The sequence below is a fragment of the Bombina bombina genome, chromosome 1 (genome assembly GCF_027579735.1).
Source record: "Bombina bombina isolate aBomBom1 chromosome 1, aBomBom1.pri, whole genome shotgun sequence".
In the NCBI taxonomy this organism is placed as follows: domain Eukaryota; kingdom Metazoa; phylum Chordata; class Amphibia; order Anura; family Bombinatoridae; genus Bombina; species Bombina bombina.
This window is the reverse complement of record NC_069499.1, coordinates 76049283-76060572: the sequence shown is the minus strand read 5'-3', so window position 1 is coordinate 76060572 and position 11290 is coordinate 76049283. Positions and strand designations below refer to the sequence as shown.

The 11290-nt window shown below is 37.3% G+C and overlaps 1 protein-coding gene across 1 annotated transcript in view; it reads left to right on the top strand.

Annotated features, from left to right (window-relative positions):
- Positions 1 to 3332, top strand: part of LOC128636281 (extracellular tyrosine-protein kinase PKDCC-like) — a 33916-nt gene extending 30584 nt beyond the window's left edge. Inside the window, exon 7 of the mRNA XM_053689319.1 lies at positions 920 to 3332. Within this exon, the coding sequence (XP_053545294.1) occupies positions 920 to 1017 (98 nt within the window). The 3' untranslated portion in view covers positions 1018 to 3332. The remainder of the gene's footprint in view (positions 1 to 919) is intronic.
- The last annotated feature ends 7958 nt before the right edge of the window (positions 3333 to 11290 follow it).

Here is an 11290-nt window from a genome sequence, read left to right as displayed (position 1 = left end):
CTGTATTTGTGTGTGTGTGTGTGTACATATACTGTATATGTGTGTGTGTGTACATATACTGTATTTGTGTGTGTGTGTGTACATATACTGTATTTGTGTGTGTGTGTGTGTACATATACTGTATATGTGTGTGTGTGTACATATACTGTATGTGTGTGTGTGTGTGTACATATACTGTATATGTGTGTGTGTGTACATATACTGTATTTGTGTGTGTGTGTGTGTACATATACTGTATTTGTGTGTGTGTGTGTACATATACTGTATATGTGTGTGTGTGTGTACATATACTGTATATGTGTGTGTGTGTGTGTACATATACTGTATATGTGTGTGTGTGTACATATACTGTATATGTGTGTGTGTGTGTACATATACTGTATATGTGTGTGTGTGTGTGTACATATACTGTATATGTGTGTGTGTGTACATATACTGTATATGTGTGTGTGTGTGTGTACATATACTGTATATGTGTGTGTGTGTGTGTACATATACTGTATTTGTGTGTGTGTGTGTACATATACTGTATATGTGTGTTTACACTGGGAGCTGACATCTTGAAACAAAAATGCAAGGCACAGCTGTCAAAATGGCAGTAACTTGATCACAGGATGCAACAATACAACTGCTACAAGATGGTGGCACCCAGTATAAAATGCAGAGCTTTAACAACATTTAAAAGGATGCAGTTTTTGCCAATGAAATTAAAGGTTTAAATGCATTTAAAACATTTATTTTTTTAAGTAGTTCTAATGCAACTATAAATATGTTGAATTTCATGATTTTTTTATGGGTACAATTGGTTTTGAATCATTATTTAGTTGTTTTTTCCCCCTCTTTAGTCATCAAGGGGTTAAATAATGCATACAACCGATAATTCCTATTCTCATGCACACTCTTTATTTTTGTTTTGCAGGTCGCTCTCTTGCTTCATTTACAAGCAGCTCAGCCAAACCTATTCCTGATGTAAACTCTCAAGTCTACATAAAAAGATCCAGAAACATAAAATTGTAACCAATGGGACAGTTTACAAGAGATGCTGCTGAAAGCATGGAATTATGGGATACAGGCCAGCTGGATTAGAGGAACAATGGCATTAAAGGGTTAAAGACATTGAATGTATCAGTGCAAAGATGTTATGCAGTTACATGCAGCTACTTTACACTGTTTGCTCCTGACCTTGCCCATGTTTTTGTCTTATACAGGTATGCTCTGTTATTGTACAGCCAATCAGAAACTGTATACAATAGGTACATTATTCACTTATACAACCTCTGATTGGGTGCAGGGAGCAGATATGTATAAAGAAAATTAAAGTGACAGTAAAAGCCAAAATGAAACACATGATTAAGATAGATCAGGCAATTTGATACAATTTTCCAATTTACTTCTATTGACAACATTTGCTTTATTTGCTTTGTATCCTTTGTTGAAGAATAAACCTAGGTAGGCTAATAGGAGCTGTGCAACAATGTTTATATCAATGTTATACATGGTTGCAAACACTGCTGCCAGATCACATGCATGCTCCTAAGCCTACATAGATAAGCCAACATTGGTTTACACTTTAACAAAGGATACCAAACAAACAAAGCAAATTTGATCATATACTTTGACTTCACTGTCCTTTAAAAAAAAAAAAAAAAGCCAATGATAGGTATTGGATGAGGAGCCGATCCCATAAGTAAATATTCATTGTTTTAAACAAGCATTTTTTGGATAAAGCTGCATTTTCCTATTACAACAGAAGGGACGCATTAATATTAATGTACAACTTACATGTCCCTTAAGCCAGGTCATGATTGTTTCCTTGTTTGTGCTATTGGAATGATTCATATTAACAAAAAACAAGCTTTAAAAGGGAACTGACAGTTTGCCTCCAATCTATTTCTTGTATTGGTATTTACCTCTGAGTGCAGAATATCAAAGTGACCAAAGCTAATACGTGCACGAGTGCATTTCACTTTTAAATAGATTTGCATTATACTTGTATTAGTAACCATACATCTAGCAAAATGTATTAGTCTCAGAGGCATATGTAAATATTCTGTGCATGCTCACTGCACCCAAACACATCACCTGCACAGAACGTTGAGAATGGAATGTTCATGTCATACAAATCATCACCCATTATCTAAGCAGGAGACCCCTTCACTGGGCGTGGAGATCATCAGACAGGAAAAAACTCTTAAAGGGACACGAAACCCAATTTTTTTTATTTCATGATTCAGATAGAGCATGTGATTTTAAACAACTTTCTAATCTGCTTCTATTATCTAATTTGTTTTGTTCTCTTGATATCCTTTAAAGGGATACCTCAGGAGCTGCTATTTGGTGGCGGCACATATATGCCTCATGTTATTGGCTCATCTAATGAATTCAGAGAGCTCCCATTAAATCATTGCTGCTTCTTCAACAAAGGATACCAAGAGAATAAAGCTAAATAGATAAAAGAAGTAGACTTGAAAGTTGTTTAAAATTGTATTCTCTATCTGAATCATGAAAGAAAAAAAATTAGGTTTCATGTCCCTTTAAGTATTTGCATTAAACAGTGGATTTGTTCCAATAAAATGAAAGATCTGTTCAGTATAAATGCACGACACAGTTTTCCATTTTGCGTTTTAAGCTGAATTAATTTCAAGCATCATATACAAATGAGTTCATCGTTTTTTCATCCCCAAATGTATAGCCAGTTTTATTTGTAGAAAAGCATAAAATCTCGTCTTTTGCCAGAAATGTCTCGAGTAGCATAATTTATTGACTGTGAATTAACAGGAACATTTAGCTGTTTCTAAGAAATGCCAGTTGCTTTAGAGCATGTATTTGTACTGGTGAAATAGTTCTTTATATTATGTTAGTGATGGGTGAATGTCTATTTTTTGTCTTCAGAATTATAGCACAAATGTTCCCCTTGACATTCTAATGTTTCTATTGAATTATTGTTAAAACCTTTTTTGGTCCACATTGAGATTAGTACTAAAAAAAAGATCAAGATTTACCTCTCACTTGATATCCTTTGAGAGCACACTTACAAGTCATGAGCACTGTATGACAGTTGTGTTCACAACAATGTTTGTAACACTGCTGTTCAGTTCTTTAGACACATGCACAGTATTGAGTCTATTTAGATATGCCCTCATGTAAATTGGATTTTTTAAAATTATACCTTCTATTTAAAGTTTAAAGGGATACTGAACCCAATTTTTTTCTTCCACGATTCAGATAGAGCATGCAATTTTAAGCAACTTTCTAATTTACTCATATTATCAATTGTTCTTTGTTCTCTTTGTATCTTTATTTGAAAGCAGGAATTAAAGCTTTGGAGCATATTTTAGGTTCAGAACCTAGGTTGTGCTTGGTAATTGGATGGCTAAATGTAGCCACCGATTAGCAAGCACTATCCAGGGTTCTGAACCAAAAATGGGCAGGCTCTAAAGCTTTCATTCCTACCTTTTCAAATAAAGATAGCAAGAAAATGAGGAAAAATTGATAATAGGAGTAATTAGAAAGTTGCTTAAATTTCATGCTCTATCTGAATCATAAAAGAAAAAAATTTGGGTTAAGTGTCCCTTTAATATGGACTTCCATGTCTCATTTTTGGTTTATAGAATGTTTATATTTGTATGTAACATTCAACCGTTAAAATCTTTAGAAATCAAGATTCTAATTTTGATATTCAAATTTTTTCAATCACACATTCAATATTCAAATGCTAATTTTGTTATATGGAAAGTTAATGTTCATCACTATAATGAATGACAAATTTTCGGTAAACATTCGATTTAATGCTGTTTAAGGAATGCGCCAAAACATTTGCCTATCTTTGTTATGTACAGAATTACACAATCGTTCCATCTGCTTAGCGTCTATTGTATTTGGGTGTTTTTTGTATTGAATTATATGTTTATGCCTTATAGGCAGACGTGTACTTTCAATGAAAGATATTATTTGTACGATTATTTATGCTACACATTGTTATTGTTATTATTATAATAAAAAATATTGTGCGCCGTTGTTTCATTTCCTTATCCTGTTTTTCTGCTACATATAAATGCGCCAGTCTATGAATTGGTACAACTTTATTGCAGTAATGTAGCATAATTATATACTGTGTGTTTATGTTCTCTCTTAAACAAAAAAGCAGCCAAAATGTAACAAGCTGTAAAACTGGTGGAAGATTTAAAACATTTTTTTTTGTTACAGTTCAAATTCATAACTTTTGTGAATTGTAGACATAACAAGACGTTCTGGAGAAAAGTATAAAAGTACACCAATAAGTTTCTCTAATGTATATTTTTCTTTTTCACTATAGATTGAATAACTAGCCCTTCAAGGAGGTTAAACACATAGTTATAGTCAGGTGGAATATGTGTGTAGCACCCAACCAGCAGGTAGCTCACAGTAGTGCACGGCTGCTTCTGAGCCTACCTATTATTATTGTTTTTTTGTAGAGCGCCAACAGATTCCGCAGCGCTATAAACAAATGCGGAGTACAACAAAACAATTATATGGATCAAATGGGTAGAGGGCCTTGCGAAGAGTCGCACTGTTGTAGTCAGCTCTTAAGAAGGTGATCTACAAACAGCTGGACTCTTAGGCTTACATGCTAAGGGGGTTCAGGGGATAGCAATGGAGGAGAGGCAATGGTATAAAGAAAGGTTAGTGTAGGTTGTAAGCATCCCTGAACAGTAGAGTCTTTAGGGAGTGCTTGAAGCTTTCAAAACTAGGGGAGAGTCTTGTGGAGTGAGGCAGAGAGTTCCACAAGATGGGAGCCAGTCTGGAGAAGTCCTGTAAATGGGAATGTGAGGAAGTAACAAGAGAGGAGGAGAGTAGGAGGTCATGAGCAGAGCGAAGGGGATGGGAGGGAGAGTATCTGGAGACAAGGTCTGAGATATAGGGGGGAGCAGTGCAGTTGAGGGCTTTGTGTGTCAGAGTGAGAATTTTGTGTTTAATCCTGGAGGCAAGAGGAAGCCAGTGAACGGATTGGCGGAGAGGTGCAGCAGATGAAGAGCGACGTGTAAGGAAGATGAGTCTGGCAGAGACATTCATTATGGATTGTAATGGAGCTAGGCGGCAGGTGGGGAGACTAGAGAGCTCAGAGTTGCAGTAATCGAGGCGGGAAAGGATGAGATAGTGGATTAAAATCTTAGTTGTGTCTTGTGTATGGAAGTGTCTAATTTTAGAGATGTTTTTAAGATGGAAGCAGAAAGATCTGAGTCAAATGTGACTCCAAGACATCGGGCATGCGGGGTAGGGATAATGATAGAGTTAAAACAAACAATTGCCCAGCACTCACAGTCAACATCCAGGTGCACGCAGCAAGGATCCTACACAAATCCTTCAAAGTAATGGCCAATCCAAGAAAGAGGCCACAGCACCTACTTATGCATCCAAATGTAGATTTATTGTGGAGACATCACAATGTACAGAAACAACGTTTCGGTCAACAATAGACCTTAATCATGTTATAACATGATTAAGGTCTATTGTTAACCGAAACGTTTCTGTACATTGTGATGTCTCCACAATAAATCTACATTTGGATGCATAAGTAGGTGCTGTGGCTCTTTCTTGGATTGGCCATTGTAATGATAGAGTTCTCAACAGTTATGAGATTGGGGTGGAGATTTTGGAAGAAGGGGGGGAAATAAGGAGCTCCGTTTTGGAGAGATTTAGCTTGAGGTAGTGAGAGGACATCCAGGAAAAGATGTGAGAAAGACAGTTAGTGGCACGGGTTAGCAAGGAAGGAGCTAGGTCTGGTGCAGAGAAGTACAGTAGATTTGGGTGTCGTCAGCATACAAATGATATTGGAAATCATAGGACTTAGGGAACCTAATGATGACGTATAGATTGAGAAGAGAAGGGGACAGAGGACAGAGCCTTGCGGTATTCCAACAGAAAGTGGTGATGGGGCAGAGGAGGGCCCAGAGAAGGCTACACTAAAGGTACGGTTTGACAGGTAGGAAGAGGAGCACGAGAGGGCTGTGTCACAAATGCCAAGGATTGGAGGAGGGTTTGGAGCAAAAGAGGGTGGTCAACAGTATCAAAGGCTGCAAACAGATCAAGGAGGATAAGCAGAGAGAAGTGGCCTTTTGATTTTGCTGTAAGTAGGTCGTTGGTAACCTTAACAATTGTTTTGCATATGCTTTTTAACAAAGAATACCAAGACAACAAAGTAAATTTGATACTAGAAGTAAATTAAAAAGTCTTCTATCCGAATCGTAAGAGTATTTGGCTTCATTGTCCCTTTAGTGCTTCATAAAAGTAAAGGCATTTATTATTATTTTTTTATATACAGAATAATTCTTACACAAAATAATTTAGTGGATGACTTTAGTTAAAGGGATTTTTCAGTGCACTTTATTCTAGGCAAGAAGCAGATAATAGTGCATGGTATTTAAAGGGACACTTTTAATACATTAGTATTATGTATAGAAAAGCTATGTAAACAATAGGCAGAAACTTATTATCTTAATATTAATACGTTCACAGTGGGGGGAGGAAATGCAATTTTCCTTCTCAATTGCTCTTTTTAGGTAAAGGTAGAGCATTAAGATAAGGAGGCCTTAATGTATAGTGATATAGATATATGTCTGCTATTTCTGCAGGTTCAACCCATTTTTAAACGCATAATCTTGAGAAAAATGGATTAAGGCTTCAAGCTGCAAAAAAAAACTATTTCATTTGCAACAATAAATCTAAAGGATCTATTTTCCATGCATTCATACTCTGCAGCTACTATAACAAGTAATTGGGAACACAGTAAGTGGAAAACAATATCACAGCACAATGTCTATTTAAACCAGGTAAAGGAAACACCCTTATAAAGGGCTGTTCCCCACTGGGAGGTTGATTTATTCTGCTGCCTTTTGTTTACTTGTGGCTAGATTTAGAGTTTGGCGTTAGCCGTCAAAAACCAGCGTTAGAGGCTCCTAACGCTGGTTTTGGGCTACCGCTGGTATTTAGAGTCTTGTAGGTAAGGGTCTAACACTCACTTTGGAGCCGCGACTTTTCAATACCGCAGATCCCCCTACGCCATTTGCGTATCCTATCTTTTCAATGGGATCTTCCTAACGCCGGTATTAGAGTCTTGGCTGAAGTGAGCGTTAGAAATCTAACGACAAAACTCCAGCCGCAGAAAAAAGTCAGGAGTTAAGAGCTTTATGGGCTAACGCCCGGTTCATAAAGCTCTTAACTACTGTGCTCTAAACTACACTAACACCCATAAACTACCTATGTACCCCTAAACCGAGACCCCCACATCGCCGCCACTCTAATAAATTTTTGTAACCCCTAATCCTGCCGACCGCACACCGCCGCCACCTACGTTATCCCTATGTACCCCTAATCTGCTGCCCCTAACACCGCCGACCCCTACATAATATTCATTAACCCCTAATCTGCCTGCCACCAACGTTGCTGCTACCTTACCTACAATTATTAACCCCTAATCTGCCGACCGGACCTCACCGCTACTATAATAAAGTTATTAACCCCTAATCCGCCTCACTCCCGCCTCAATAACCCTATAATAAATAGTATAACCCCTAATCTGCCTCCCTAACATCGCAGACACCTAACTTCAAGTATTAACCCCTAATCTGCCGACCGGACCTCACCGCTACTATAATAAATGTATTAACCCCTAAAGCTAAGTCTAACCCTAACACTAACACCCCCCTAAGTTAAATATAATTTAAATCTAACGAAATAAATTAACCTCTTATTAAATAAATTATTCTATTTAAGCTAAATACTTACTGTAAAATAAACCCCTAATATAGCTACATATAAAATTATAATTATATTGTAGCTATTTTTGGATTTATATTTATTTTACAGGCAACTTTGTATTTATTTTAACCAGGTAAAATAGCTATCTAATAGTTAATAACTACTTTAATAACTATTTAATAGCTACCTAGTTAAAAATAATTACAAAATTACCATGTGAAATAAATCCTAACCTAAGTTACAATTAAACCTACACTACAACTATCAATTAAATTAATCAATAAAATACCTACAATAAAATCTAACACTACACTATCAATAAATTAATTACATGAAATAACTACAAATAAATACAATTAAATAACTAACTAAAGTACAAAAAATAAAAAAAGCTAAGTTACAAAAATAAAAAAATTAATAACAAACATAATAAAAAATATTACAACAATTTTAAGCTAATGCACCTACTCTAAGCCCCCTAATAAAATAACAAAGCCCCCCAAAACTAAAAAAAATGCCCTACCCTATTCTAAAATACAAATAGAAAAGCTCTCTTTACCCCTTACCAGCCCTTAAAAGGGGCCTTTTGCGGGGCATGCCCCCCAAGAATTCAGCTCTTTTGCCTGTAAAAATAAACACAATACCCCCCCAACATTACAACCCACCACCCACATACCCCTAATCTAACCAACCCCCCCTTAAATAAACCTAACACTAAGCCCCTGAAGATCTTTCTACCTTATCCAAGCAGCAAGAAGAAGTCCAGAAGAGGCTCCAAAGTCTTCCATCCTATTCCGGGCAGAAGAGGAGATCCGGACCGGCAACCATCTTCATCCAAGCGGCATCTTCTATCTTCATCCGATGACGAGCGGCTCCATCTTGATGACCTCCGGCGCGGATCCATCCTCTTCTTCCGACGTCCTAAGTCCGAATGAAGGTTCCTTTAAATGACGTCATCCAAGATGGCGTCCTTCGAATTCCGATTGGCTGATAGGATTCTATCAGCCAATCGGAATTAAGGTAGGGAAAATCTGATTGGCTGATTGAATCAGCCAATCAGATTGAGCTCGCATTCTATTGGCTGTTCCGATCAGCAAATAGAATGCGAGCTCAATCTGATTGGCTGATTGGATCAGCCAATCGGATTGAACTTGAATCTGATTGGCTGATTCCATCAGCCAATCAGATTTTTTCCTACCTTAATTCCGATTGCTGATAGAATCCTATCAGCCAATCGGAATTCGAAGGGACGCCATCTTGGATGACGTCATTTAAATGAACTTTTCATTCGGACTTAGGACGTCGGAAAGAAGAGGATGGATCCGCGCCGGAGGTCTTCAAGATGGAGCCGCTCGTCATCGGATGAAGATAGAAGATGCTGCTTGGATGAAGATGGTTGCCGGTCCGGGTCTCCTCTTCTGCCCGGAATAGGATGAAGACTTTGGAGCCTCTTTGGACTTCTTCTTGCCGCTTGATAGAAGACTTCAGCCGGATGATGGATCTCCAGCCCCTGCTTGGGCTTGGATGAAGCTTTCGGAGCCTGGACGGATCACTGATACCCCGGTGTGGTGAAGATAAGGTAGGAAGATCTTCAGGGGCTTAGTGTTAGGTTATTTAAGGGGGTTTGGGTTTAGATTAGGGGTATGTGGGTGGTGGCTTGTAATGTTGGGGGGGGGGTAATTGTATGTTTTTTTTTTTACAGGCAAAAGAGCTGAATTCTTTGGGGCATGCCCCGCAAAAGGCCCTTTTAAGGGCTGGTAAGGTAAAAGAGCTTTTCTATTTGTATTTTTAGAATAGGGGTAGGGCATTTTTTTATTTTGGGGGGCTTTGTTATTTTATTAGGGGGCTTAGAGTAGGTGTAATTAGCTTAAAATTGTTGTAATATTTTTATTATGTTTGTAATTAAATTTTTTTATTTTTTTGTAACTTAGCTTTTTTTATTTTTTGTACTTTTGTTAGTTTATTTATTTTTATTTATTTGTAGGTATTTTATTTAATTAATTTATTGATAGTGTAGTGTTAGATTTAATTGTAGATAATTGTAGGTATTTTTATTTAATTAATTTATTGATAGTGTAGTGTTAGGTTTAATTGTAACTTAGGTTAGGATTTATTTTACAGGTAATTTTGTAATTATTTTAACTAGGTAGCTATTAAATAGTTATTAACTAATTAATAGCTATTGTACCCTGGTTAAAATAAATACAAAGTTGCCTGTAAAAATAAATATTAATCCTAAAATAGCTACAATATAATTATTATTTTTATTGTAGCTATATTAGGGTTTATTTTACAGGTAAGTATTTAGCTTTAAATAGGAATAAATTTATTTAATAAGAGTTAATTTATTTCGTTAGATTTAAATTATATTTAATTTAGGGGGGTGTTAGGGTTAGACTTAGCTTTAGGGGTTAATACATTTATAATAGTAACGGTTAGGTCGGTCGGCAGATTAGGGGTTAATACTATTTATTATAGGGTTAGTGAGGCGGATTAGGGGTTAATACATTTATTATAGTAGCGGTGAAGTTCCGGTCGGCAGATTAGGGGTTAATTATTGTAGGTAGCTGGCCGGCAGGCGACGTTGTGGGGGGCCAGATTAGGGGTTAATAAATATAATATAGGGGGTCGGCGGTGTTAGGGGCCGCAGATTAGGGGTACATAGGTATAATGTAGGTTGCGGCGGTGTACGGAGCGGCAGATTAGGGGTTAAAAAAAATATGCAGGGGTCAGCGATAGTGGGGGCGGCAGATTAGGGGTTAATAAGTGTAAGGTTAGGGGTGTTTAGACTCGGGTCTACATGTTAGAGTGTTAGGTGCAGACTTAGAAACTGTTTCCCCATAGGAAACAATGGGGCTGTGTTAAGAGCTGAACGCTGCTTTTTTGCAGGTGATTAGGTTTTTTTTCAGCTCAAACTGCCCCATTGTTTTCTATGGGATATTCGTGCACAAGCACGTTTTTGAAGCTGGCCCGCGTCCGTAAGCACAGCTGGTATTGAGAGTTGCAGTGGCGGTAAATTATGCTTACCGCTCCTTTTTTGGAGCCTAACGCAGCCCTTCTGTGAACTCTCAATACCAGCGGTATTTAAAAGGTGCGGGGGGAAAAAAGTCAGCGTTTAGCTACGCGGGTCGTTACCGACAAAACTCTAAATACTAGCCGATAGCTTTTCTGTAGCAATTACTGCACTATTACATTTTTTTTGTATAGATAGTAGGTTTTGATACTTACAGCCAACTAAACTGGATCATTTGGAGCATGTTTAAAGGGACAGCCCTACAATATAATGTTATTGTTTTTAAAAGGATAGATAATCTCTTTATTACCCATTCCACAGTTTTGCATAACCAACACTGTTTAATTAATACACTTATTACCTCTGTGAGTAACTTGTATCTAAGCATCTTCTGGCAGCCCCCTTATCACATTGGCTATTTATTTATTATCTATTGACTTGCATTTTAGCCAATTAGTGCTGTGTTGTGCTGACTCTTAAATAACTCCATGGGCGTGAGCAACAATGTATCTTTATGGCCCACATGAACAAGCAGCCTCC